Raw genomic sequence first — 27,459 nt, forward strand, 5'->3', positions numbered from 1 at the left:
GCCGGTCCTTGAGCCATCCTTCAGCTTTAATCTTAACCACCATTTGTTGTACTTATTAACTAACTTTGTTCCTAAGCACTAAAAGAGTACACATCATATGAGCACTTTCACATGATACAGTTTTCATGTTCCACTACTCCCCTAGTCATAAAGTCCCTTCATAATGGCTTCTTATTGACTTTTGAACTGACGTTTTTTCCATATTCAGTGTTGTTTCACTCAATATGGCTCAAATGTCTTGGACTAATTATTAACTGCCCTGTCATATCAACAAAGTAAAAGGTTCTTTTCACTTGTTTGTAATCAGCATTTCTTACCCTGCCTTTTTTTCTGATAATCTTGCATTCATTACCTCCTTTACTTTTTTGATTTCATTTTATCCTCATTCGTGTGCCTCCCTCAGTGAGTTTGTACTCCTCCATCTTCGGCGTGCTGCAGCTGCTCTGCCTGATGACAGCTCCTGTGATTGGCCAGATCATGGACTGGAAGCTGAAACACTGCGATGATGGAGAAGAAGAAAAGGAGCCCTTCAGCAAGTGAGTCAAATCTGAGTAGTCACTTACAATGCAGAATAACCGCTCTGCCTTAAACTGCTTCCATTTATAGACCCGTACATTAGTGCTATTTACCAGATAGGAACCAAGAAATTCACCTTTATTGTAAAATGCAAAGTATAAGACAAGTGACTGATCATTTTACCTCTCTTCCTTTTTTTTATTAACCATAAGGGGTGAGCCAAAGAAAAAGCGCAGAGACAAAAAGACTCAGAAGGTGACCAACGCCCTGCGAGCATTCATCCTCACAAACCTCCTTTTAGTGGGATTTGGAATCACCTGCTTGATTCCCAATCTCCCCTTGCAGGTGAGCAGTCCACAAAGCTGTCAGTATTAGAGAATTCAGATTGATTCAAAATTCTAATGAAATATTGGCCCAAAATTAACATTGACAGGCAAATAACAGCAGATAAAAGTTTGCACTAATACAAATATGGCATGTTTTACATATAAGTTGGAGTTGTTTTCACATTTTACCATGTGAAAATGTGCATTTGTAAATTGTTGTTTTTGTGTCTGTATCTGCCAGTGGGCAATCACAATAAGAGTAGGCTTGAAAATATGTTAATTTCACAGCAGGAGAGACTTGAAGATCTCAAATCGCAGTTAGGTGGGAAAATATGTGCATATATCAGTATTGACATTGGCAATTGGCCAAGGTGAGTTGGAAACTATCTACATATCAGTTACTGGCAAACAAAAATCAAGTATTGTGCATCTTTAAGTTTCTTTTCTTGGCAGCGCTTTTTACATTGAATGTGGCAAAACTGAGAACAGATACGTTTTCATCAGTATATTTTTGAATGTCCATGCAGTGGAGATATGGAACTGACATAATTTGACATCTTGTGAGATATGGAAATTGGCTTTCTTGTTGAGAGTCAGACGAGAAGATCGATACCATCCTGTTAAACTGAGATCTTTTCATCTCACTTGTGAATTTCCTGAAATGAACTACTCCTTCAAGACCCTTTTTACCTAACAGACTGGATTTCCTAAATGATGATGAATATTGATTTCTTCTGCTTTCATCTTCCCTCAGATTGTGTCATTTGTCTTGCACACTGTGGTGAGAGGATTCATTCATTCTGCTGTCGGTGGCCTCTATGCTGCTGTGTAAGACCTCTGACTTCTCTCACACACACACACACATACATCATTATCTTGATCTGGTGTAATTCAAACTGAGAAACTAAATTTATCTTGTCTGCCTCTTCAGGTATCCCTCCTCACAGTTTGGAAGCTTAACAGGAATGCAGTCTCTGGTCAGTGCTGTGTTTGCTCTGCTGCAGCAACCCCTGTTTTTAGCTATGATGGGACCCCTGGAGGGAGACCCATTCTGGGTATGAATACACAAACACTCAAGCACACACACACACACACACAAATTAAGCCCTCAGGTATGGCTAATCCTGGTGTTGTCCTCCAGGTCAATATTGGGCTCCTTGCTCTCAGTATGCTGGGCTTCCTGCTGCCTCTCTACCTGATCTGCTACAGAAGGGAGCTCTACAAAGAACAACAGAGGAAAGAGGATGATGCCAAGATCTACATCCGAATCAACGGCTCTGATATCCCCGAGGCCTACGTCTAGAGGAAAATTGAACAGCAGAAAAACAGAGAATAAAGGAGACACTGAGAAATGTGGGCGATCTAATGATACATGCACATATAAGCATGAGAAATCTGTTGTGAAAGTACAACTGAAATATCACAGTTTAACACAGAATTGTCTCCGTTGATTAGATACCAACAAACTGCCACACCCAATGGTCCAAAATCCCACTAAGATAAACTAATGTCACCGAAACTGTTCACTTGACTGATGGTGGGGAGAAAGGTGAAACATGGAGGAGAAGTGAAGAACAAGAGCAAGGAAAGACTGTGAAAGGAAAGAGGCACGAGTCCTCTGTATTCCCCCAAATCCTCTGACTTGTCTTTTTATTCTCTTCTGTCTGAGCAGCACACCAGTGCAGCTCCATTCCACATGAGACTGCTTTAGTATCCCCACAGGGGCAGAAAAGGGATGAATCTCGACCCGTGAAAGCAACAAGAGTGCTAAATGTCACCCTGACAGCCAGCCTAACTGTAATTAGTGAGTGATTCTTTCATTAGGAGTCTGGTTTCTCTTTAAATCCTTGAAACTTCAATAACACAGTGCTACCTGTCTGGTCCCCAGCTGGGCTTCTTTGTCAGATGGTTTAAGATAAATATGGAGTAAATGACTGATGGAGAGAAGAAAAACCTTATTGCTGATATTTCTCGGGCGAGTAGAGAAGACAGCCGCGATTAATTCTGTAGCTGGATTTTTCTTTATCTTTCTTTTTTTTTTTTTTTTTTTTTGCAAGACTAGCATCTGATCACTACTATAGCTTAAAAAAGAGTGTAGTATTGGATGGATGTCAGTTTTTCTAGGACAGCAAACAAACTGGCTAAAAGCAGACTGTTCATGTATGTTTAGAGTATTTATTTTATTTCCACTTTCTTTAGCTTCATTTTTGTGCTTTTAAGTTTACCGAGCGTGCCTTTTGAACGTGCAAAAAAAAGAAGATGACGTCATTGAACATTTACACACATTAGTGAAAACGGTCTCCTGTTTGCATTACATTGCAGCACCATTTACACACAGATTTACTTGATGGTTTTGCATTAAGTGTATCCATCATCCAGGTGCCTTCGCTTTAAGTCAGTATTTTATCCAATCTGTCTGCCTACTGTTTAGAGAAAGACAGCACTTCTCCCCCTCTTTTTCCCAACACAAACTCTGCTCACCTCACCACTTTCTCCTAAAGCTTTTCTGGAGAAATAACCCTACTTTAATTGTGTTATTTTCTTCTGCCTCATATGTGTATTTATTTTATTTTACACTCACTTTCACACACCATAAATTTGTTGGTTTATTTAAATTGTGTTGTGCTGGCAACTACTCATATGTCTGATTGTGTACTGTGTTGTTTGCGTAGAGCTCCTTTCCTCTATCAGTGAACATAGGTGTTTTGGTATGCAAGTGTCCATGTTTAATATGGAAGAATTTGTGGGGGCTAATAAAGATTCTTGCTTTTTTTTTTTTCACTGTTCACCAGGCTACATTGAATGGCTCTGTGTAATTCTTACCTTGTTGCTGAAACTGTGGATGTTTAAAACTTAATCATTCTGAGTGCGGTGACATAACAGAGCTGAAATTTATTCATTTCTGTTTCGGAAAGAACTCCTTTCTCGAAATTCTAAATGCAAAATTAAGATATAAGCTGCCGAACAAAGTGTCTTTCATTGGTTTAGAACTGTTTGTTGTTCAGCTTTTGATCTGAAATTCACCTTAATAGGACAATAAGGTTCTTTAGTGGGCCTGTATTTGAGGTTTGTGCTAGTATTTATAAGAAAACTAGGTATAATTTTCGAAAAAGTGTGATAAAGGAGAGAGATTGTTGTGCAGCCAACCAGCAGAGGTCACTATTACCAGTGTGTTCCTGCAGGCACCACACTGGATGGAACAGTCTAAGTAAAATTTATCCCTTCAGGCCTAATGAAAACTGAACTATATAGCTTAATCCTCCGTAATTTTTGATACATAACCATCAGGACTTTAACATTAAGACACAACAAATCACAGAAGTTAATCATTTGAGCCAAAAATGCAAAGATATAGACAGATTTTCTGATCTCCAAATTCCTGTTTTCAGCTCTGACAGAGATGTACAACCGGCACAGTTTCCATGTGTAAAATGGCATTTATCCAGAAAACACTCCAAATACTCAAAATGACAGTGTCTTTCAGCAACAGTGCTTAACAGAAAGATTTCTCCTGAGGCCACATCCCCAGGCAATCTTGTTCAGAGGTGAGATTAAGGGTGATTCTGAACAGTTTTTCCACCAGATGTTCCCGGCACACTCTCACTACTACAGGGCTGGTTTTTCCAGGTCTGCTGCCACACCACTCTGCCATCTGATACTACACTCCGGCAGATGGTTATCATTTGACACCTCTGCCCCCCTCATCACCTGAGACAAGATCTGAGAGAGCGTCACTCACATCAGGGAGGGACAGTGGCTACTGGAGCTCTGCTGTACTACAACTACTACTGCTGCTGCTGCTGCTGGTACTGGTGCTGGTGGTGGCGGTGGAGCAACTGTTTGCTGGCTGAACGACCCCTGTAGTGTGTTCAGGAACAGAGTTCAAAGAAGCAACAAGAAACCACTGCTTTGTAAACTCACTGCGGAGCAAAAAGATGTACTATTGGCATCATGCTCTGTTGAACAATTCGGCCCCAATCCTTTACATCATTTGCTTAAAGTGTATTTTCTCTGCTCTTTTTTGATAAATGAAGAAGAATTTAAAAATAGATCAAACAATTCAATTAAAATTCATTATAGCACATAGGAAGTCTTGTATAGATCCTTTTAAACGCACTGCTGCTAGGTATTATAATGGGAAATGATATTGTTAGGTGACACGTAATCTACTTGAAGTCACACTGGCAACCCTGATTTTGCAAGCTAGATAGATAGATAGATATTACAGGATAGAATTGGTCCTGCTGATAGGCTAAGATGAGGAATGATAAGCGGATGCTGGCAGACGGACACAGATGCGCTATAAATACAGCAGTTCGCTGTTACATAACTTTAGACTCACATCCTGCGATCTCCGGGACGTGGGACAGGATTAGGGACCTGTGATGCTTTGTCACTGCATCACGCACCAACACCATCGTGTAGACCCATGCACGGTGGGCCAAACCGTGGTCAGTGGACCTCCAGGGGTCCTTGAGAGAATTGAAGAACAGTCTGTGTGGTTTCAGCAGGATGGATGCACACGTCAAAAACGTTCACTGTAGAAATGTGACGTGATGGTTTTGGTGATAAAAAAAAGAGAGTAAAATCAAAACGGTATCATGCCAGTCAGGTATGTAGTGGACAGGAGTGAATGCTGAGGCGGATAATCACATTAGATGCAAGGACTTTTTTTTGAAAGGGCTTAGGGAGCTGACGCACCGTGCGTCTATGCCAGCGGTGGTCCCCGTGTCATACTGTGATGGTGAACAACCACGCTTCTACGTCATCACTGTCACGATGACACACAATGTTGCACACTCTGAAGAAAAAGGGTGCAGTGAGGATGAGCTGACCGGCAGTGTGCTATTTTGTTTGTACATGCGTAAAAATCGGCGCACATGTGATTTTCTAATCCTTACTATGGGATATGCTTATTTATAATCAATCTTAGAATATTCATGTTATTTTTATTTAGTTTGATACTGTATAGTCAAGCCTGATTCGTGTTTTCACAGCTTTCTTTCTTGGTGCCAGCAAACCTGAGTTTAACATGAGTGCGTTTTCTCTTAAATACATGCCATTTTAAGTGAATTTATCATTGTTAACTTAAACTGGATGACTGAGTTGGTCCCTTTCATCAATCACCTCCACGGCTGTATGGACCCACCACAACAACCACAGACCACTCCCCTGGTGGACCATCATTTCTCTGTGTGCTCTCGTCTCTGCACAGGCCTTCGGTGCTCTGCGCGCAACAGCAACGCCGCGCCGCGGCCCCGATCAGGAAGTGAATTTGAAGAAAATAAGCGACTGTGGAGGTAGAATGACATAGAGGGGGAGAGGTGGGAGAGAAGCGAGCGGAGAGAGAAACGACAAACGGAGGGAAGGAATCGGCCCTGTTTCTGGATCTGTATCGGAGCCGTTGCCCTCTCGGATTTACTGCAACGCCAAACAAAAATGCTCATAAAGGAATTGTAAGTAGCCGTGTGTGAGAGTGTGAGAGAGGAGGAGGACGTGTGCGCGTTTATCCGTGTGGTTTCGCTGCGCTGACATTGTGGCCAGTCGCCCGAGAGCGGAATTATAAGCGTGTGGTCAGGGTGATGTCGACATGCCGTGTATTTGACTCCATGATCATTTTTTTCATGCATGAGATTCTCTGATCAGCCTCAAGTGCTCGCTGAATGAATTGTGAGATAATAAAGCTGTAGTTGCATCAGCAGCCGGCGCATGGCTGTGCCCTTCACGTCCTGCATCACAAGCCTCCAAGTGAAATCGAGAGGCTTTGACGTGAGGGGGGAGGAATGAGAATAATTCCCTTTGCTGTAGCGATAAAATGACGGATGCTCGACAGGAGCCGTGGTGGAGCTGAGGGGAGAGATGGCTGCGCCGTGCCGCGCTAGCGTCCACCCCTGTATAAGCCGCTGTGGCCATGTTATTGATGCGCGGTGAAGGTGAAACGACCGATGGAGCATTCCGGCATTTACCTCTGGAGGAATGGAGGTGTAGGATGACCCGGGGTTGGAGGGAGATGATGCTCGAGGTGCAGAAGGAGGGAGCTGGGAGTAGGGCAGGTGGAAGAGGTGGGCGCAAAAAAAGCTTTGGCAGAAAGGGCAAATGGCGAGGCTTTGACGCACCAGTCGATTCTTTCTGAGAATTGGAGTGCTGGGCCGAAGGGACATAGTGGCATATTGAGGTGGCATGTGTGTGCAGAGGGAAAAGGATTTTTAACACATTTGTTTTAGCACGTTGCTGTTACAGGCCTCTGTAACTGACTGAGGCCTGCACACAATCAGCTGGTGGTTAGAATTTGGGTGATTTTGGCCTTCAAATGGTAAAAGCAGATATTAGTGAGTACTGTCACTACAGACAGAATGGCGGTTCATTCATTTTCATGCTCTTGACTGGTGTCAATGTGAACATCAGACTCACTTTGCCCCAAGAATCTGATGACCCACCTGTAAAAAAAAACTACCCTACCAGTCTCTTTTCCTTAGCATCCACAGTGTTATATTAGTTTCAGATGATATTTATAATAAAGCTTGTCTTTTTTCCTTTTTCTCCCAATTATAAATGTATTTTTATTGATTTTACTGCAACTGAGTGGCAAGGTCAGTACTAAATTGTTGCTAAATGTGTCACAAATCGAAGCTATTGGCAGCAAAAGTATCTGATCCTGAAAAATGTCGGTTAACCAAAATCAGGACATGCGTTTATCAACACCGATTATTGTCTTGATTTCCATCGCATGTGTTTAATCAATAAATGGCCCAGCACAGAGAAGCTCAGGATCAGAGTGATGGCATTGCTAAAGATCTGAAGTGATTAGGGAGAGTCTGGGCCACAGCAGTCTGCCTGGAAATTAATTAAATCGGTCACGATTAAATGCTGAATGCACTTACATACTGTCAACACACATACACACCAAGAGGCTTGTACCAGCATAATCAAGATGCCATCACAGGGAGCAGGAGACGATCAATTGATCCGTGTCTAAATGTAGTACAGACAGCTTCTTCTTTGGACTCAGTACTGCTCACCTGAACCACTGACCTAAATCACTCCCGGTCCACTTTTTCTCCACTTCCATGAGCTTTGGCAGGTGCGCAGCAGTACAGTCGCTTCTTTACAGTGTAAAATGTGATAGAGCCAACGGCATAGAAGCAGTGAAAGAGGAAGACAGAGTGAAAAAAAAAAGAAGACGAGAAAACAGAAAAGATGCAGGACAGAAGAGGAGTGTTTGTTTCCTGAAGCAACAGAGAGACACCTGATCCTTCTGTCAAGACCGTTAGACCAAGGAGACTTGCAGAGAGAGCGAACATTATGCTGGCTTCAGTTCCTGCATTACTGAAACCTGAATTCTGTTTTTCTAGTGTGCTCAGTTTGTAATATTTAAGAAATTTATTGTAGAAAACCAGAGTGTTGTAAAAAACAAAGGCTATAATAAATATTTAAATGTGGCCAACAGCATTTTATAGCTGCCATAGTAAAGAAAACTAGAAGCGATGCTGTAGATTCAATCTTATTTTAATGTAGTCATTTGATGTCAGAGACTGTCTCTGCCTTGCTCACAGCATCTGGTCTAACATCCAAAGTCTGGCTGGGTCTCAGAGCCAGATTACATTCAGTGGCAAGTGGGATGCAGGATTATGTGAATTTAGGCATACATCGAACTCTCACCAAACAATCAACAGAGCTGCATACTGTACGTGTTCATTATGTGCTACCAGATGCACGAGGGTCAGAGAAGCAAGGGGAAGTGTTTAAGCTGATGTTAAAGGGCCCAGATGTGTTTGCACATGTGTACAAAATGAGGTTTTCTTAACATGCTTTTGCTGTGGGCAGATGTGTAAAGTGTACCACCAAAGACTAAAATTAAATACTGGTACGGTAATTTGTGGTTTGTCTGTCTTCACTTTAACGAGCTAAATTGCATCGTTTTCCATTTTTTTAATTTCATACCTCATTTTCAGCGGTTTGTAGCAAACTACAAAAGGATTACTAGTGTTTAAGAGTTATTTGTACATTATTACTTTAACCCACAGACAGAATGGTACATTTTTTCAGAGATTTTTCAGGAGTACTACATTTAATGATTTGCATTGTTTGTGCAGTGCAACATGCTATCTGTGTACTCCCAGTTCTGTGTTTCACTATTACCTTATATTTTGCTTTCGCTGGGCCTGCTGCCACCCGGTCAACTGTGCACAGAAACAAATTTGTTCTTGTCTCATTCTGGGCCAAGCGCAAATTTGCTGGGCAGGGACGTCATCATTTTGTTGTAACCTGCGGTCATTTGTTAGCCTGCTGCATTTCCCAATAGTTTTTTTTGAACGTAGTGGTGAAACAGAAGAGTGTTTGAGACAAAGAAAAATCTGGCAAAAGGCAAAACGACAGGAACAGATGAGCCATCAAATGCTGATTTATGCAAGCAAAATTGACAGTGATGGGTTTACCTGACTCGCAGAAACATTCAAGCATCTTTTATAATTAAAGTGTTAAAATTAAAAATGATAAGATACCAATAATGGCAAAGAAACTATAAAACATAATGACAAATAAAAACATTTTAAAAAACAGTTAAAGATCAAATCAAACCAAGTTAAAAAGTCTCTTTAAAACAGCATTCTCCTTGTATAAAGTGACCTTCGTTTTAAACCTTCTTAAAAGAAATGTTCAGAAGCCTGAAACAAAGCTTTACATCTTGGTTTTTGCGTTCATTCTTGTTTTTTCCCCTCCGTCAGTAAACCATTTTCTCAGTGTTTCTTGAGAATATCAAAAAAAAGATGATTTATTATTTCTTGATGATTCACTGCAGAAGTTTATTCTTAATTGGCTATTTTTTGTTGAGCTCGGAATCCATGCAAGGCTTTATAATTTTTCATTTATTGTTAATTTAATGTGTCATGCCAGAGAACACAAAAGCAGCTTTGTCATTTACTTTGCAGAAACGTTGAAGTCGGGCTGTTAGTTTCTCTGTAAAAGGTGAAATTCCTCTTAATAGAGCAACTTGTGAATTGTTTGTTATACGGATTAGAGCTGAAGGATCCGTAACTGTTTAAATGTCACGTGTTGTTTGTATATCTCATTACTGTGCATGCAGCTCATTACCAGTCCCTGTTGGCCTCCTCTGGTCCATCTGAGGAATCCCTGTGAGACAGCATCATTGGAAAAAAAAAAATCCAAGTTCGTGGGAAAATTGGTATCCCTATCTACTCTGAATTAAATAGTTAAGAATGTCTTTTCATGTTGCCCGCATGTCTCCAGCCTAATCCAGCTTGCAGAGAAAGTTAATTATTTCCAAATTAGAAAAAGAGCAAGCTCACCATTTTTAGGGATTTTTTGCTTCGGCAGGCTTAATGAATGTGCTGCACAAGTACAGTTAAACCAAATAAACTTACATACTGTATCATACAATGTCAGAAAAATGTGTTTAGTTGTAATGAAGTGAAAGTAATGAGTTTTAAAATAACTCTTTTACCACAGACTTAAACACAACTACCACTTCATCCCTAAACAATATGTGAAAAATCTGCCATGTGCGATAACATTGTTCAATACTGCAGTGAGATACACCTTGCAATAACTACACAATTATCGATATGTGCATATTGGCTGTATATTTGCAATGTCTTTCTGCTTGAATAAGTGAACGGCTAACTCCAAACACTCACCAACCTATTCCCATAACAAAAAGAAGTAAATTATTTTGAATTTGGTTTCATTTAAGAAATTGCACATGATTACCTAACCAATTAGACACAACAAAAATTTAAATAGCACAAAATAAACATAAGAAGTGCTTGTTTAATTTCCCACGCTCTCTTGAGAATATTTTCTAGTAACAAAAACATCTAATTTTTTCTGCACTTTTCTCCTCTTTCTCCGATATCAAGCTAGTTAGCATCATAGTCGCCACCACAATGACGCCAATTAATCTTAAGGTAGCTGGCAGCTTCATCTGATTGGACGTGTGTTTGCATGTTGAGGGTGAATGCATGTAAATAAAAGGGTTTTTCTTATTCATTGTGTTTTAGACAATGCGCTCGCACTTTTCTTAACTGATTGATGACTGTATTGCCCATCAAAAGTCAATTAATCATCAAAAGCCATTAAGTAGAATGAGCAATTTCCCACCTCCCCTAATATTTGACATAAAATTAACTGGTATCCTAGTAAAGTATGGCTTGTCTGTGAACGTGGCCCGTTGCTAGCTAAACCCCAACAATACTTTGTTTGCCAACAAGGAACTGCCAGAAGATCAAGTGACCATCTTCTTGAGTCACTAAGTTGCTAAATTCAATATCCAGATTGCTGTGTTCTGTCTTAGAAACAGTAAGAGTCTCCACCTGGTGGCACAACCAGATACTACAGCTAATATCTAATACATTTTCTGACACGTACTTCCTTTTTCTTCTGCTTTTTTGATTAGTATATTTTAAATTGTTAGCAGTAATTAGTCAATTAATGGTTAAGCAGCATAATATGGCTCAGGGGTAACAAAGTTTTTATTTGACTCTTTGAGTAACTTCTCTTTTTCTTTTTTCCTCTTGCAGTCGAGTGATTCTTCCAATCTCTGTGGAAGAGGTAAGTTCCATCCCTGCATATTTCCCTACGTGCCAATGTGTGTGTGTGTTTGCTAAAATTGCCCGAGGCTCAGCTTTTGCGATCTGATTTTTAGTTCTCTTTGATCAGAAAAGTGAAACCCAAGTGCCTGCCATCATTGAAGCTGCTTTTGTCCAACATGTGAAACTTCACAAGTGTAGAAAATTGCAGCAGTGATCACCTTGAAAAAAAGAACTCTTATCTATTTTACAGCTCCAATAAGCATCTATCATATTTAAGAGGGTTCCATTTAGCTGAACCGACACTGCCAGTCTTCCACTGCCCTTCCTGTCTTTCTGTATAGCTCTGTCCTGCCTTATATCATTTCCATTGCAGTTTGTTCTTCTGTTCAGGCCTGCATTGTAAATGAGCTACCTGAAACTACTTCCATGACATCATGTCCACACCCCTCCAGTCCTTTATATTTATGGATTTTTGCATGACTCTAATCTACCTTTAGCTGAGGCAAATAATTTGTGCTGTTTGTTATTGGAAAAAAAAGATCATTTAAATCATTAATAGGCATTTACTACAGTTTCATATATATGTGTGAAGCAGCAGTGAGTCACATCAGTCACAGGACTTCAAGAGGCCAAATCTGGGACTTGAAAACATCCTTTGATGTTACACATTTTCACTGAAACTCAAAACCACAGAGGGGCAATAAGTCCCACTCATTTCCTCCATTGGCCTTTCGTCTGGATTATTAAAGCTTTAGATGTACACATGTTGCTTCTCATTAACTGTGTGTGTTTGTAGCCTTTACCTAAATCATATCTCTACATAATGAGACAGGTTCCCTCTCAGGCAGCAGGCCTGGAAATTGTGTTTCCGTCAGTTATGTTGCGATTAGACATTGGATAAGAAGTAAAGGAGAGTTTATTTGACAAAAAATGGGATCCACAAGGCCTGAAGACAGCTGAGTAACACACCCCATCTCTCCACTCTCCGCCCTTGAATAACATCCCTCTAGAGCCTCATCCTCTCTGACTCCTTGTCTGCATCCTGACTGTCAGAGGCAGCAGTCCTTCATTATTTGCAACTAAATAAGAGAAATGGAGGCTTTCGAGCACCCAAACACTCGATTCAACCTTTTATTATTTGATTTCATTTAGATTTATTCGCAGAGGGATGACTGTGAATGAACAAAGCTTTTGTTGAAGCCGCTGAAGCCTTGTGGGAAATCTCCCAGAAGAATTTAGCAAAAATTAAATTTCCTCTCTGTTAACTTCTTGCCAGTGGCCAACTTTTAAGATAAAGCTTTGTCAGTGCTTTATTTGTGCAAAAAACAGAAAGTTCAGGCAAAAGTGGACATCCACAAGGCAAGGTCAAATTATATTTGTCCAGCCCTGTTACCCAGGAGGCTTTGCTGTTCCTGCATCTCATTTGTTTAGCTGATAGCTACAGGATCCTCAGCTCATCAGTTTGCTTTCTCTCTGTGTGTCTAGCAATTGAATCAGTCTCACAAGACCATCCATTCCATCTTTAGGAAACATGTTAATGTCCACATTACATGAAGGTTTTTTAAATCTGGATCTTTGTATTTTTGTCTCAATGCTGTTGCTGTGGCAGAAAAGTCTTTCAAAAGCTCACAAGAGGTCATGATTAAAAGGAGCAGTTGGTAAATGGGTGCTTTCGTGTTTATGGCTGCTTTTTTACTTACCTTCTAAACATCCAGACGTCAAAAGATAGCTAAGACAATGACTGCAGTAGTAAGCACACACAGTGAACAGAACTATATGCATTCAGAATTTAACTAGCAGTGATATTATGTTTGAACTTGGTCAAATATTTGGTTTCAATTTATCATCCGTGGTATTCTATTCCATCTCTAATCATCAAATTTTTAGAACAATTTCTGCTGGACCACGTCTGATTTGCCTGAAATTGTATAGCATAAACTATGGATATTTATAAAGGTATTTGTGAAATTTGAATTCATATTCGAATGCTTTCTGAGATTTAAAAAAGAAAATTGCCTGTCAACCCCTTTTCAGCACATTTTTGAAATGCAAGACTATTTGATCTTCTTAGACAATATTGCAAATTCTAACCGAATGAGACATAACTGTGAAGGTTTCTGGCTTTTAATCGTTCCTGAGACGCCGTGATCCAAACATAGACTCAAATTTCAAGGTGCAAAGAAAGATGTTTAAAGTGGGTCTACGGGCAATTAAAAGAAAATAAATTATGTCAGAAAGAACTTAAGCTTAAGTGTCCCAGATACCATTTTAATTATCCATAGTGTATGATGAAAATGTTTGAAGCAAATCAGAGATGATCGAGCAGAAGGTCTCAGATGATTTGAGATAGAACAAACCTGGTGATTTTTTACTTAGAGCTATAATGATATGTGAGTTATCTGGAATTACTTCCAAAGTCTTGACATGCCAAAGATTACTATTGCTATCATACCAATTTTCAGGGAAACCTGCTCCTAGAGCTTTAGAAGTTCCTCCAGATCCACAAACTAATTGGTATGGCAGAAAACCTTTTTTTTTTTTTAAAAAAAAAAGCTGTTTAAAAGGATTAATTTGTTGCAAATGTTTTATATTGTCATGCAGGTGTAGTCAAACCTGCGGCTACATTTACACACATGCATTATTACAAGTACACACAAGTGATGATTTTTTGCACATTTTCCTTTGCCTTCTAAGGTGAAGAAGTCACTGGTTTAATCAAGCTGTTGTGTTCCTGGACCGTTAAAACTGTGCTTCTGATTGTGTTTGATAGAAGCATTTCAACAGTCCGAAACATCACTGTTACTTTTGTTTCAGACAAACAAATTCACAGGAAATCTATGATTTATACCAATATTCAATGTCTGAAAGTGAAATGAGATTAGATTTTGTGCGCTGGCCTCACTCGAGGTTCAGAAGGAAGCAGGCGAGCATTTAATCACCATTTGACTCTGTGGTGAAATGATCTGTCAAGCTGTGAAAATGTGGAAACACCTGTTGTGCAAGATTCATCACACAGCTTGTATTTATTTTAGTTAGTAACTCATTAGTTCAAATTTTCCATGTCTAATAAACTCTGTTTCCTGTATGGTAGGTTTTCTTTGGAGGGCACAAGTCCATGTTGTTGCTTTGTTTATTCGTGTGGAAACGTGTTCACTATCTTCCTAGGCTGATTTTACAGAATGGAGTTTTACACTGACACACAATGGAAAACAAAGAATTACTATAATCTCCCTCCTGTGAAAATAACAGAATCATTCCAACTACACCGACTTGTTCCATCTTTGTGATGTTGTAAGTGTGTTTGGTCCGGCTTTGTGCAGAGGTTATACGGTGGATTAGAGGTGATTAAGAAATGAAAGAAGCCTTTGTGCTGCGTCTAAACAATCACATGCACTCTCAGGATCAGGAAGATGGGGGTGAGATGAATAGTGGGATGTGAGGAGGAGAAAATGTAGAGTTTGTGGAAAAGAAAACCATGTAGGTGCAAGTTAAAAGAGGAAAGTAGAGGACAAGCAAGACTATACGAGAGATTATAGAGAGTTCAGGGACAGGGAAAGGAGAGTGTAGCGATCAGGAGAAGGATCAGAAGGAAAAGTAATTCACGTCATAAGACGGAAGTAGATGAAATACACGATGATCTGTGTCTGTTAAGAAAACTTCAACATGTAATAGTTCCGAGAGGGAAACAGCTCCTTATTTTTTCATTTAAACTCACTCTCAACTTCGCTCCAACCAGTTTTTCTCTTCTTTTTTTTGCAGTACCAGGTCGGCCAGCTGTACTCTGTGGCTGAGGCCAGTAAGAATGAGACGGGTGGAGGAGAAGGAGTGGAGGTGCTAAAAAATGAACCCTACGAGAAGGATGGAGAGAAGGGACAGTACACACACAAAATTTACCATTTGCAGAGGTAAGGAGTTCTACAACAAGTTTTAAATACTAGATACTCAACTTGCAGGAGGTCAGGGGTCAGTTATGAAACAATAACATTTATTTAAGGCCCATAAATGTCTCTGGAAAGAATTTATGTGCAGATTAACTGCACTGTAAATAACTATATTTTTAACAAGTTAGTCATTTTCCCAGTTTTTTTTAAATCTACATATTATAAAATAAAAAGTGAAAATATTATTCACTTGTTATCCTTAAAAACAGGCTGAAACTGCAATTAACATTCACATCAAAAATCTATATTCTAACAAATGATATGTTCTTTTACAGCATTTGGCTATGATATTATCCTCTTGCAGCTGTATTTAAAATTGTAAAAAATGTTATTATGTCTTATTATTTTATGGATATTTGTTGTTATTTGAAAGAAATATATATATATATATATATATATACATACATATTAAGAACTGAAAAATGGTCAGTAATTTTTGACTGGTATTTTACAGATTTTTGTTGTTAAATCACTTAGAATATCCAGTAGTATGATGAAACAGGCCCTAACTCTACATAATGTCCACATCTGAAATGTGTACTTTTACAATTACCTATTTGTTCTTTCACAGTGTGTGACTATAAATTACTTTTACTGTATTTAAATGCACTAAAAAATAAAAGCGATATTAGCCATTATGTTGCCATTTTTACTGTTTTTTGAATGTGATAGTATTCTGCCATTGTTTCCTTTTTTCTGGCACCCTTGCTGCAAAATTCTTACAGTTTTTTTTCAAGGTTATGGAACATTTGCAACATAAATAACCAACAACCAAAAATTCCACTGTGACTCCACCCTACTGGGAGCCTGATTTGGCCCTTGAGTAATAAGTTGAGCATCACTAAGCTACAAAATGAAGAGAAGAGGTTCTTAGAAAGTTCACTTAGGAAGACTTGGTTCATTTCTCCCTGGAGGCCACATCTCTTGCCTACTATCTATTCATATTTTTTTCCTTCTTTGATCTCTTATCGCGTCACTTTAAAGCCAGTCTTTCCGTTAACTCCATCCAGTCTGGTGAGCTGAGAACAACCACTACATATTAAAAATTGTTTGACATTTAGGTAAATGTGCTTCTTTATGCACCTATCAGTCTGATGTGTGTACAGTTACAACATATGAAGCTACCACCAGCAGCCAGACTAGCTCAGCTTAGCATGAAGACTGGATGCAGTCCTGACTCTGTCCAAAGTTTAACTATATGTAAACCATCCTTGCACCTCTGTGAGGATGAACACTACTTAGTGGTGTTTTGAACTAAAGATTAACTTTTAAAGCCTAACATATTTACAATGACAGTGTGATGTTAAGCAGGTATAAAATTTACCCAGTTCAACATAATTTAGTGGAGTAAATGGGCTTTCTCCTACTGCTTCTCAATCACCTTTTTTTTCCAGCTTCATATTTATATTCCACTGTCCACCTTGAGTTTTAAATTGGAGAGGACTTGGTGTTAATGTTAATGGCAAGAACGTCCTCAAGAACCCCAGCATCAAGGCTCTGTCAAGAGTAATGGCAGTCTAGGTTGGCATTTTTGCCATTCATATATGCAGGCCTTATCCCTGATCCCTGTAACCCGTATTTACATTTTATGCACCGAACTTTTAACGTTTTTAACTGTGCTTTGTGTAAATAGCTAAAATACCAAAAAACGTAACATAGATTTGTCCCCTCTTCATTTCTCTGTCCTGCAGTAAAGTGCCGTCATTCGTCAGAATGTTGGCTCCATCTTCAGCTCTCAATATCCACGAGAAAGCCTGGAACGCGTACCCTTACTGTCGCACAGGTAGCGTACACACAAACACAAACACAGACCTCGTACAAGCACACAAAATGCATGCAGTATGAAATATCAAACCTCTGTGCAAAAGTAATTATGGTTTTTAACCACCAAGAGTAAGTCCATATTTGATTAATGACCTGTATCTGCAGCTCAGGTTTTCATATCATATGTAAGACTAACACTGTAGCCATATCTGACTCAGAGTTTTGCTAGTACTTGAATATGTTATTATTTTAACCGCTTTCATTGGAGCTATCTGCTAATTTATGGAAATAATGGTGCTCAAAACCATCTTCCAAATTTTAATTCTGAAAAAAGAAGTGAGTGTAATTCACCGAGAATGCTTCAGGCCAGATATGCTGATCGGTCGAAGCACTTCTAGTCTTCTGAGTCTCACACGCAGAAACACACAAACACACACTCTCTCTCTTTCTCCCTGTGTGTCTCTGGGCCTCTGTCACCTTGAAGGAGTAGTTGAATAATTTACTGTATGTCCAGTGAGAAGGGCCATGCAATCACTCGAGCCTTTCAGCCTGAGATCGCACACACACACACACACTCACACAGCCAGCTGCCAGACAGCCATCCGTCATGCAAACACAGAGGGCAGTCAAAGACACAAACCTGGACCGACAACCCACAATCCTCACTGACAAATACTGTGTGACAACTCCTCTAGACTCTGTACATTGTCCAATACTGTAAATGCGATGACATTTCTCACATGCTGCTCAACTGCATTATTTTTGTATCTCTCTCTGCTTGCTCCTGCACTTTCTGTCATCTGGCTCTGCAGTTATCACTGTAAGTATTTTTCTTTTTTGTGTGCGCTTAGAGAAATCCATGTATGTTGACACACGGGACACGGCAAACTCTGATGCCGGTAGAGGGAGAACATTAACTGGAAAGCTGAGAAAGAAATTTGATCTATTTCAGTGACACAGCAGCAGGGATAAGTCAGACACCATTACTCTGTGTGTGTGTGTGTGTGTGTGTGTGTGTGTGTGTGTGTGTGTGTGTGTGTGTGTGTGTGTGTGTGTGTGTGTGTGTGTGTGTGTGTTTGTGTTGGTGTACGAGAGCAGGTGACTGACCTGTCTTGTTTAGGTTGTTTCGCTTGCATAAATATCATTCTGTTCTCTACCCTGTTGGCTGAGAATTACTTGTCTTTTCTCCGCAGAACGAGTATATGAAAGATAACTTCCTGATCAAGATCGAGACATGGCACAAACCTGACATGGGACATCTTGAAAATGTAACTATTGAAGATGATAATGAGCTGCATATCTGCACGAGCAGATCCAGTTTTGTTTATTGTCTGTTTCCTCTACTGCGAGCTGTGTTTCCCCTCTGCTTCAGACTGGGTGTCTCCTAATCAAAGGCTGCTCTAAAAATTCAGAAACAATCCCCTTGTTGTTCGCACTCATAATTACTGGGACAGTGCTGCTATGTGTGTATGAATAAATATGAATGTGCACAACTGCAAAAAGAGGCTTCACTAATTACTAGAAGAATGTATCTCATATGTATCATTTTCTGCATTTTCACTTGCATCATGTAGGCCTTTAGAACCATGCTTCCTGTGAGCCTGTGTGGTATTTTGCCGTCCTGCAGAGACTTGGGTTTATGTTGTTGTGGTTCTGTTTCAGGTACATGGTTTGGATGCAGAAACCTGGAAGAAAGTGGATGTAGTCTATATTGATATTGCAGACAGATGCCAAGTGGAGCCAAAGGTGAATGAATGTTAGCCTAACCCTCTGAGCCCCCCAAAATGTATTTATATAGATATTTTATTACTTATATTTTGAATTTGTCTCGATTATTATATCCTATCTTTTCTATCAACGCAGCCTGTAGTTCAGCCCAGTTCAGCCAAAAAGTTTTCTGCAACCTGATCTCCTATTTGCGCTGATTAGTGTGAAATTTCATTTTTTAAATTTAATTTAACGCATTACATGCATTCCTTAGCATCTCATGCTAATGAACACTTTGCATTTTGCATCCAAAGGTAATTGTGAAGGGCAGTAACTGCTTCGCCCTCAATGCCTGCAAGGGACAGTGCTGCACTTGTTTTGCATGTCATCATTTATGCAGCAGACCTTTTTTTTTGTTGTTGTTGTTTTACTTTGTCTATAAAACTGACCAATGCATTGACTTATTGAGACATTTTCATGTCCTAAGGTTCATTTTTCCTTAACCCTTGCCAGCATTTCCAGTTTTGAGTAACTTGACAATGTTTCCACACAGTTTTAAAGGAAAATGAATGTGACAGCCTAACATTAAGTCACATTTACAACACAGCTGCCATGCACAGAATTACGAAGTCCAGCCTTCAGACGAGGGTGTCAATGACATCAAAATGTGAGGGATAACCTCCTTAAACAGTATTCATTTTTGACAGTTAGGTCAGTATTTGTGAAATACTTCTTTCACTGAAATATGGAATGCTCTTTTAAGATGCATTTTTACATTGAATTTTTTTTTTTTTTTTGCAAGTTACTTTTGTAATGTTGAATACAATCTTTTTCATGTTTCCCCCTAATGGTTATTGTACTTAAAGACTTAGTAATTTAAATGTCACAATATTAAGTTTAGATTTGGTTAAATTTAGCGTTAGAACGGCTTGTCACAGATGTAACGCTCAAGGACTTTAGGATTCGTTTAGTTTTTACTTTCCTATCTTTGATAAATGCTGTCATTTTGGTTTTGTCTTCTTTAGATGACAAGCATTTCAAACCAGCTGGTGGGTTTTGCGGTTCAGAGGGTTTAAGATCCACGTTGAGATGATTACAACAGCTTGTTATCTTACTTCGTGTGTCATCTCATCATCTCATCCGTGTTGTTCATTCTGTTTTTTCTTGTCCCACCTCAGGACTACAAGCCAGAGGAGGATCCTTGCAGGTATAAGTCAGTGAAGACAGGACGAGGACCTCTAGGACCAGACTGGAAGGTACAGCATCTTGTTGAAACAGTCTCACACATTGGAAGCATAGTAACATAAAAAACAAGGACTACCAACCACTTCACTAATAATTACTGATGTGCAAAAGTTAAAAAAAAAAAAACATCACTCCCACTTGTTGCCTAGCAACTATGATGTTCAGTCAGCGTTCCCTGGTCAGTACAGGACAAACATTTTGTCATAATGTAGCCTGGGATGATTATACTTCTGAGGATACTGATGTCCTTCTTCAGTTTCCTTGAAATTTATTGCTTTTGCCCTTAGGGAGCAAGTGACATGCTACCAAAAACAAAACTACAACAATTACTATCCACTAATTGAGAGGTAGTAGATATCTTAGTATTTTTTAAATTCATTATATTTAAATGCAATTATTTAAGGCCAACAAATGAAGGCATAAGTAAATGATTTTCTGTTTCCCTAACAATTTGATCCTCTGACTGGATGTCTTTTGTTCCTGTCACGTTTTTACTGCAATATAGAGTCCCCTACCTCTCCACACAGCCCAACTATAGTTAGAAGTAGAGAGAGGAAAAAAAAAATGTCTCCGGTGCAGTATGACAGTTACATTTCTGTACTTTTCCCCGTATCTGTTCCGTGCAAACACAGCCGACAGTTCAGCTCAGTTCAGCTGAATCCCAGAATTTTTGTCACGCGAGTGTTTGTCAAAGCTGAAGCACTAATGGTATTTATGGTTGCTCTGATAAATGGTGCCATTTTGGTAATTTTGTTGACATAGCTTGTCTTTCAATCCCACTGCTGGATTTTGTGGTCCTGAGGGTTAATTGTGTGCAGAAAAAGCTTTAAAAATATGTGTAAATATGGACAGCGCAGATAAGAATTGTTAATGGTGCAACCAGCTGGACTCAAGACTTAACAATGCTGTTGTTAACAATTCAAAAATCCCTGTTTGTGTGTTTGCACCTGCAGAAGGAGCTTCCTAATAAGAAAGACTGCCCACATATGTGTGCCTATAAACTGGTCACTGTCAAATTCAAGTGGTGGGGCCTGCAAAATAAAGTGGAAAACTTCATTCAAAAGGTTTGTTGATTATGTGATTTTTTTCCCTTTACATTTATTATGACATCCAGGAAGCCACAGGTCAAGGCAAACTGCTGAGGAGAGTCTGCTGACAAAAAACTGTTTGAAATTGTTGCAGGAAATGTGTTTTTCCTGGACAGCATGTCAGTTGTATGTGTTATGAACTGTTGTGCCATGAAGTTGTATACGCTGTGCATCCATACAGTACATTCTGACAGTTTAAAGCAGGGGTGTCAAGCTCATTCAAACTCAGTCAGCTACCTGATTGCTAGCAAAACAGCGTTAGCATCAAAGCCGTACTCTGAGGGGGAGTTCATTAAAACTTGCACGCTGAAGGCTGCAGAAATCGTAAAGTAATAATAGAAAAACACCTTCATGCTGCATAATATGTGCTGCACCAGCCTGTAGATGATAAATAAAGTAAAGCAGGATAGAATCAAATATCTCTGATGCCACAACTTTCAGATTCCTTAAACCAGAAAATGACTTTCTCTGTTTTCTCCTTTGACAGCAAGAGAAGCGTTTGTTCACTAATTTCCATCGTCAGCTGTTCTGCTGGATCGATAAGTGGATTGAATTGAACATGGAAGACATTCGTCGCATGGAGGAGGAGACACGTAAGGAGCTAGACGAGGTAAATCTGAAGTTGTAGATCATGTTTATGCATCCATATAAACACAACGCTGTCAGGACATGCACACGTTCATTTTTGGATGAAAATAGCACTTCAGATGCAAAATTTGTCTGTGTGAACTGTTTTTCTCGTCAGATGAGAGTGAAGGATCCAGTGAAAGGGATGGTGGCTCTAGAGGACTGAGGTTGTGTCAGACCGTGAATGCTGCTGCTCATCAGGTGACAGGAGTTTAGATGTTGCTTTGGATTACAGTCAAACACTGCGTTTCATAGTTTAACCATCCAGTTAGACCTATTTTTTTAAATATACGTAATATCAGATATATTCATTGATTTAGAATGAGCGATTATTTTGTGTAATTGCTGGTTGCAAGAACCCAGAGCTAAAATTACGTTCAATAACAACCCAAATTATTAAATTTACAGTAATATAAAACACAACAAAATCCTCATATAAGAGAAACAGGACCCAGAGAGTTACTTCTTAAGTTAGTCAATCACCAGAAGTGTTGTTAAATTGCTTAAGCATTAATTTGATTGGAGTTTGGAACATGGCAGATATTATTAGGACTTTTGAATAATCATAGATAGATCAGTTTCACATAAGTTGGCTAGTAAGTACCAAACAATTACAAATGCTGAAGATACGTTTGAGGTTATTGGAAGTAACACTGCATCTTTAGGTCAGAATTTTTACAGAATCTCCTTTAAGCTCTCTCTGTTTCCCACCAACTCCTAAAAAATATTAGCCTAGCCGCGCTAGACAACCCACGACAACGAATTTAATTCTCTGCCAGGGTGGGTCCAGTTACCCTCCATAAGGCTCGAGGTTGGATGCTCCTAAAACTGGCTGGACCAATCACCATGAAGTGTAGAGTCAGAAGGCGGGCGTAACTAAGTGACGACAGAGGCGCGACGATTCTGACAGAAACAACCGGCGCACAATAGACAGTTATCTTTCGACTCTGCTTTGGCCACAGACCTTAAAGATTTGAAGCTAAAATTCAACTTGAAAGATAAATAAAGGACGGCACTGAAGTGTTTCATTGAGAAGAAAGACGTATTTGGACTTATGCTGACGGGATATGGCAAATCCTTAATATACCAGTTGGCTCCGCTGGTTGGGAAGCTAATGGGACTTAGCCACAATCCGGCGCTCTAGGAACTACGTCAGCCTATTCGTTGCGCTGATTGGTTGTATACCTACCCAATTGCTGCAGAGTGATTTGAAAGACAACCTTTTAGCCCGCCTCCCTCCCTGTCAAGCGTTCCTAGACCCTTGTGTCTTAAGAGCTGGGTCTAGCACAGCTAGGCTAAAAAAATATGCAACTTTTTAGTAAATTTTATGGTCGCTAGTCAGCTGCTAACTCTGTCTGGACTTTCAATCTGATTGCATTTTTTAAAAGCCAATAATTATGCCTATGAATGTGTAAAGCTGCTGGGACACTGGACATGCGTCTCATATGATCTCTGTCTTATCTTTCAGACCAGAATACCCAGACACCAGCGGATTCACATCCTCCTTTTGTCTCAACTGACACAACATCTGACCGGCCAGTCCAAAACCCTCCTCCCGCAGTACAATCTGGTTTTCAGGGACCTGGACCCAGTAAAACTCCCACTTTTCAGCTGATCTCCTCCACCCCATCCTTCCTTCCTTCCTCGAGTCCCATCTGTCCTTTATTTATTTTCTCCATCTAGTGATCCCATCTTGTTAACTGCTCTGAGGCCTCCAGTAGCAACATTATAGATCTCGTCAGTCAGTCCTCTCTTTCTCTCTCTAAATCGTTCTAAACTACAGAGTGGTATTTATCTCTGCAATTTAGGATTTATTTCTATTTAAGATATCCCAATGGTGTATATATACAGTATACAGTATATCGGGGAGCTGAATAATTGTATTGAAGTATATATATATATATATATATATAAATATAAATATATATAAACAGGGTTTTTAAAATGATTCTGTAAGGTTGTCTGTGGATGTTTATTTTTTCCAGACAAAGCTCTGTCTGCTCAGTGTTGCGTTTTGATCCTGTGATATATATTTTTCTCCCATTTTTTTGGATTTGTCATAGTACCTCCTTCTCTCCATTTGTGTCAGGCTTTATGCAGTGTTTTCCTTTTGTTGTTCAAATCAAGTTGCGAGTCTTCAAACCACAGCTGCGAGGTCTGAGAGTCGTCTCCGCTTTACTCCCGACCTCACAAATAGGATTCTTTTTCTCGGTATCTTCCTTGATATGTTGAGGCATTCGTTAGCTTTTCTGCTGCTTTGTGAGTTTGTGTGTGCGCGCTTCCGTTTGTGTGTGTGTGGGCGTGTATATATATGAGTGTGTGTGTGTGTTTCTGTAGTATCGTTAGGTCATCGAGGTTTTCAGCCATATTTTACTTTTTCGACTGATCGTTTCTCAGCTGTTCGGTTTCACCTGGCTGTTCAGACTGCTTGAAAGTGTGATAATTGAAGATAATGTCTGAATAGAAATATAGAATGATGCATATACACAAATACAGAGAGAGAGAGGCAGTCTACAGTGATACAAGTCAGCTGTATCCCTCTGCAATGGAAAATTTACTGCGGACAACTGGAACAGCCATAATCGAGTGTGGGACTGTCTTTTTTCAGCCTGACAGCGACTTCATCAGTTCTTGCCCCGTCTCCCATTGTGTCATCTCCAGTGGATAAATGGTCTTATCCAGCAATAGCAATAACTATCATGACACGTCGGTCTCTCTTTTATCATTGCAATTCTATCTTCTGTTTGTCACGAGAACAATTTTAGCAAAGCAGAGCTGAAAGTCGAGAGCAGTTAAGTTGTTGAATAACTATTTATTAAATGGCAGTTTTATCGTGTCCGTCTGTCGGATGAGATGGTTTTCTCTCCTGCTGGAATCTGAAGCCTGTTATTTATATTAATGTGGTGTTTTTGGTACATGCATGGGTGTACACGAGTGATATACAGTCGAGTGTGTCTTTGCAGAGAGCTGCTGCTAGCTGGGTAAGGAGGCGAGGAACAAATGAGGCTAGAGGAGTGATAACAGCAGGCACTCTCCCTCTTCCTCTTGTTAACGTCTGTTTGGCCTCTTTTGTTTTGTCTTCAGTTACCTTTGTTTTCTCATTGTCTGTTTACTTCACATCCTCCGTGTATTTCTACAGTGTGGAAATGTTAAAGAGCAGGCAACAGATAATAGCAAAAAGCTATAATAGTATAACTGACTGATTCTACCAGAAACTGCCATCAAAACTAAAAGATGATGTTCATGTTTATATATAGATTACTGCATAAAAAATGTTAAAGCAGACATTTTGCACTAATAAGCTTATGTGAGTGACAGATAAATAAATGAATTATTTTCAAATCCAGTAAATAAAATAGCATTTTTATTTTTGGAAATGTTTGCAACCAACTGACATCATTGTAGCAAGATCGTGCACAATTGTGTGGAATCTGATTGAATGTCAAAAAGTAGAGATATCAGTTCCTCTGAAGGGCTTTCCATTGGCGTTTATCGAATATTATTTAGATTAAATGCAGTTTATGATAAATATGTTATAGCTGAATCTTAAATTAATATATATTTTTTTTGTATTTTATCGATCCGTCCCTACCACACACAAGAACAACTCTGCCGCTGTGACATTATTTCTTCTGGGGCCCATTGCATTAGTCATCACTATTTTGGCATTTACTTGATGAAATTCCAAAGAATGCAAATGTTTTCCGGCAGGTTTCCAGCAGTCACTTCCAATCTAAAGGTCCGTTCAGTTTAATCTGTGTAGTAGGAGTCGGCAGGGACACGTGGACTTGAATTGACATCATTTAACAGATAGTAAGAAGAACAAATGATGAGGAGGCATTTGAGCAGGGTCTTTTTGCAATTACTAGCCGACATACATGTGCATATGTGGCCTGCTGAAACAGTGTATACAAGAAATCCTATGAACTTTGTTTTATTGGCCTAAAAAATCTATTAAAAACTATTTTTTTACGTTTATTATAGTCTGGACTTCTGTGAAAGTCTGTCTATAACATTGCAAATGTACTTTTTCCCATTTTTGGCCACTTTTATTTGATGTCTCTGTCTGTCAGATGAAGCTTATAAATCCATCACCGCAAACTATTTTCTGTTGCCTCCTCTTTAAAGAACAAACACTGGCCCTTGATGTCCAAACCCTCCACCTCTGTGTCCATAAAACATCTCACTCAGTGTCTGTGATGGGGCTACCAACTGGATCATGGAGATTTGTGGATGTACTGTATGTATTGACTTTGTAAATAGTAAATAAATTAATGTAGATGAACACATATATATAGATCAGACTGTCCTGCCAAACCTACAGCACACCCTCTTTAACACTTGATCCTCGTATTCCATCACTAAATGTTCAGCGTTCACACAGACTACAGCGACCAAGTTGTTCTCACAGGAGTATTATTGTGAGGAAACGTAGAGTTAGAGTTGCTGAAATTTAGTGCTGATAAGGCATCCTAAGGAGTACTGTCAGCTGTAGTCATTAAAAAGCATTCTTACATATTGTTAGAGATGATTTCGCTGCAGATTTTAGGATGCAAAGTTATTGTGCGGTCTGTATTTGGAGGGGGAAAAAAATTAAAACCGAAGCAGAAACCCTGTTCACTATTTCCTGTCCTCGTGCTATTCCCTCAAAGGACCCTCGGTCTCATTGGCAGGACAGTGTATAAATATATATTTTTGTTCTCAATGTTGTTGTACCTCTGTTGTCAGTCTCTGAACTACACTCGCTTCTCTCACTGAAAAGGAACATATAACGGCAGCTTGGGTCAGTTCATTGATCCATAGGATAAGCTGATTTTTAGTCCTAAAGGGAGCCTCGGTGCGGGTTAGATTTTGCCCTCCTGTGATTAGCAATAGGGATCAAAGGGTGATTATTCTACATTTCGGAGCAGCTTCAACCGGGTGCTGGAGTGTCAGAGTTTATAGCTACACAGAATTTAAAAAAGCAAAGACAATTAAATGTGGTTGTTTGAAAACTGATACTGTCAGTAGGTCCATTTTAAGAGTCTGAACATAGAAAACTTGTGAGAGAACATGGTTTAACAGAGACAATCTCATAGATACCTGTTGTTAGATTCCTCAATTTATAATCAGAGTATGAAACCAAATGATTCCATAATCCCAAACTGTTTTTAAATCGTTAAATTTCTCTCTCTCTCTCTTTCTCTCTCTCTCTCTCGCTCTCTCTCTCTCTCTCTTACTTTCTCACTCCTGTTAACTTGTCTCCTATTTTACTTTCTTTTATTGTGAATTTGTGCCTTTTTGTCATCTTCTAATAACACTACTGTACATTGGAGACGTAAAGAAATGAATAAAAAGAAGCAAAGCAACTGTATTTGACTTTGATATGATTTTTTTGGTAGTTTTTTTTTAAACACAAGAGCTATGATGTTCTCCCCTATTTACAGTTTTGACAAAGGTCTTTGTGGATTAGTGCATTGTAACAGCTTCAGATGTAGCTGTGAGACCGGAAAGTTGGACTTCTCGAGAAGCTTTGAGAAGCTTTCACACAGTAAGTTTAATACGGCAACTTACCGGTGGATTTAGACAAATTGGAAGAAATAACTGGAAATGCAACAGCTTAGAAAGACATTCCAAATGTTGCAGCACTATACCATCTTTTATTATGTTACTGTGTGCTGAGGTTTTGTGTGCATGGCTAAAAGGCGTTAATTTTACG

The 27,459-nt window shown here is 39.4% G+C and overlaps 2 protein-coding genes and 1 long non-coding RNA gene across 6 annotated transcripts in view; 2 read left to right on the plus strand and 1 right to left on the minus strand.

Moving 5' to 3' along the window:
* The window catches only part of slc43a2b (solute carrier family 43 member 2b), a 14,544-nt gene extending 10,906 nt beyond the window's left edge, over positions 1 to 3,638 (plus strand). For all 3 annotated transcript variants that reach the window (XM_022207759.2, XM_051937232.1, XM_051937231.1), the window contains 5 exons: positions 404 to 536; positions 729 to 861; positions 1,597 to 1,670; positions 1,774 to 1,897; positions 1,984 to 3,638. In XM_022207759.2, coding sequence (XP_022063451.1) covers positions 404 to 536; positions 729 to 861; positions 1,597 to 1,670; positions 1,774 to 1,897; positions 1,984 to 2,145 — 626 coding nt within the window. In that variant the 3' untranslated portion in view covers positions 2,146 to 3,638. The remainder of the gene's footprint in view (positions 1 to 403; positions 537 to 728; positions 862 to 1,596; positions 1,671 to 1,773; positions 1,898 to 1,983) is intronic.
* The window catches only part of LOC127530478 (uncharacterized), a 10,230-nt gene extending 725 nt beyond the window's left edge, over positions 1 to 9,505 (minus strand). The window contains exons 1-3 of one of the 2 annotated variants that reach the window (XR_007937053.1): positions 6,809 to 9,505; positions 5,185 to 5,380; positions 353 to 497 (exon numbers count right to left, since the gene is read on the minus strand). This is a non-coding gene — a long non-coding RNA (uncharacterized LOC127530478). Of the gene's footprint in view, positions 1 to 352; positions 498 to 5,184; positions 6,002 to 6,808 lie in introns of those variants that run through there. The other variant, XR_007937052.1, reaches the window with a different exon arrangement.
* On the plus strand, positions 6,019 to 27,114 carry pitpnab (phosphatidylinositol transfer protein, alpha b). The gene is made up of 12 exons (XM_022207761.2): positions 6,019 to 6,298; positions 11,378 to 11,408; positions 15,149 to 15,294; positions 17,022 to 17,113; positions 17,907 to 17,914; positions 18,288 to 18,362; positions 18,757 to 18,840; positions 19,980 to 20,057; positions 21,000 to 21,110; positions 21,622 to 21,744; positions 21,880 to 21,962; positions 23,230 to 27,114. The coding sequence occupies exons 1-11, from the start codon at positions 6,282 to 6,284 to the stop codon at positions 21,925 to 21,927; spliced, it is 813 nt and encodes a 270-aa protein (XP_022063453.1). The 5' UTR covers positions 6,019 to 6,281; the 3' UTR covers positions 21,928 to 21,962; positions 23,230 to 27,114.
* Positions 27,115 to 27,459: the final 345 nt, after the last annotated feature.

The sequence above is a fragment of the Acanthochromis polyacanthus genome, chromosome 17 (genome assembly GCF_021347895.1).
Source record: "Acanthochromis polyacanthus isolate Apoly-LR-REF ecotype Palm Island chromosome 17, KAUST_Apoly_ChrSc, whole genome shotgun sequence".
Lineage (NCBI taxonomy): Eukaryota > Metazoa > Chordata > Actinopteri > Pomacentridae > Acanthochromis > Acanthochromis polyacanthus.

Bases quoted from the DNA above. Each gene is read 5' to 3' on its own strand.
- pitpnab (XM_022207761.2), top strand. The intron at 11,409-15,148 runs GTAAGTTCCATC...TTTTTTTTGCAG, and splicing joins TTCCAATCTCTGTGGAAGAG to TACCAGGTCGGCCAGCTGTA. The intron at 20,058-20,999 runs GTACAGCATCTT...TTGCACCTGCAG, and splicing joins CTCTAGGACCAGACTGGAAG to AAGGAGCTTCCTAATAAGAA.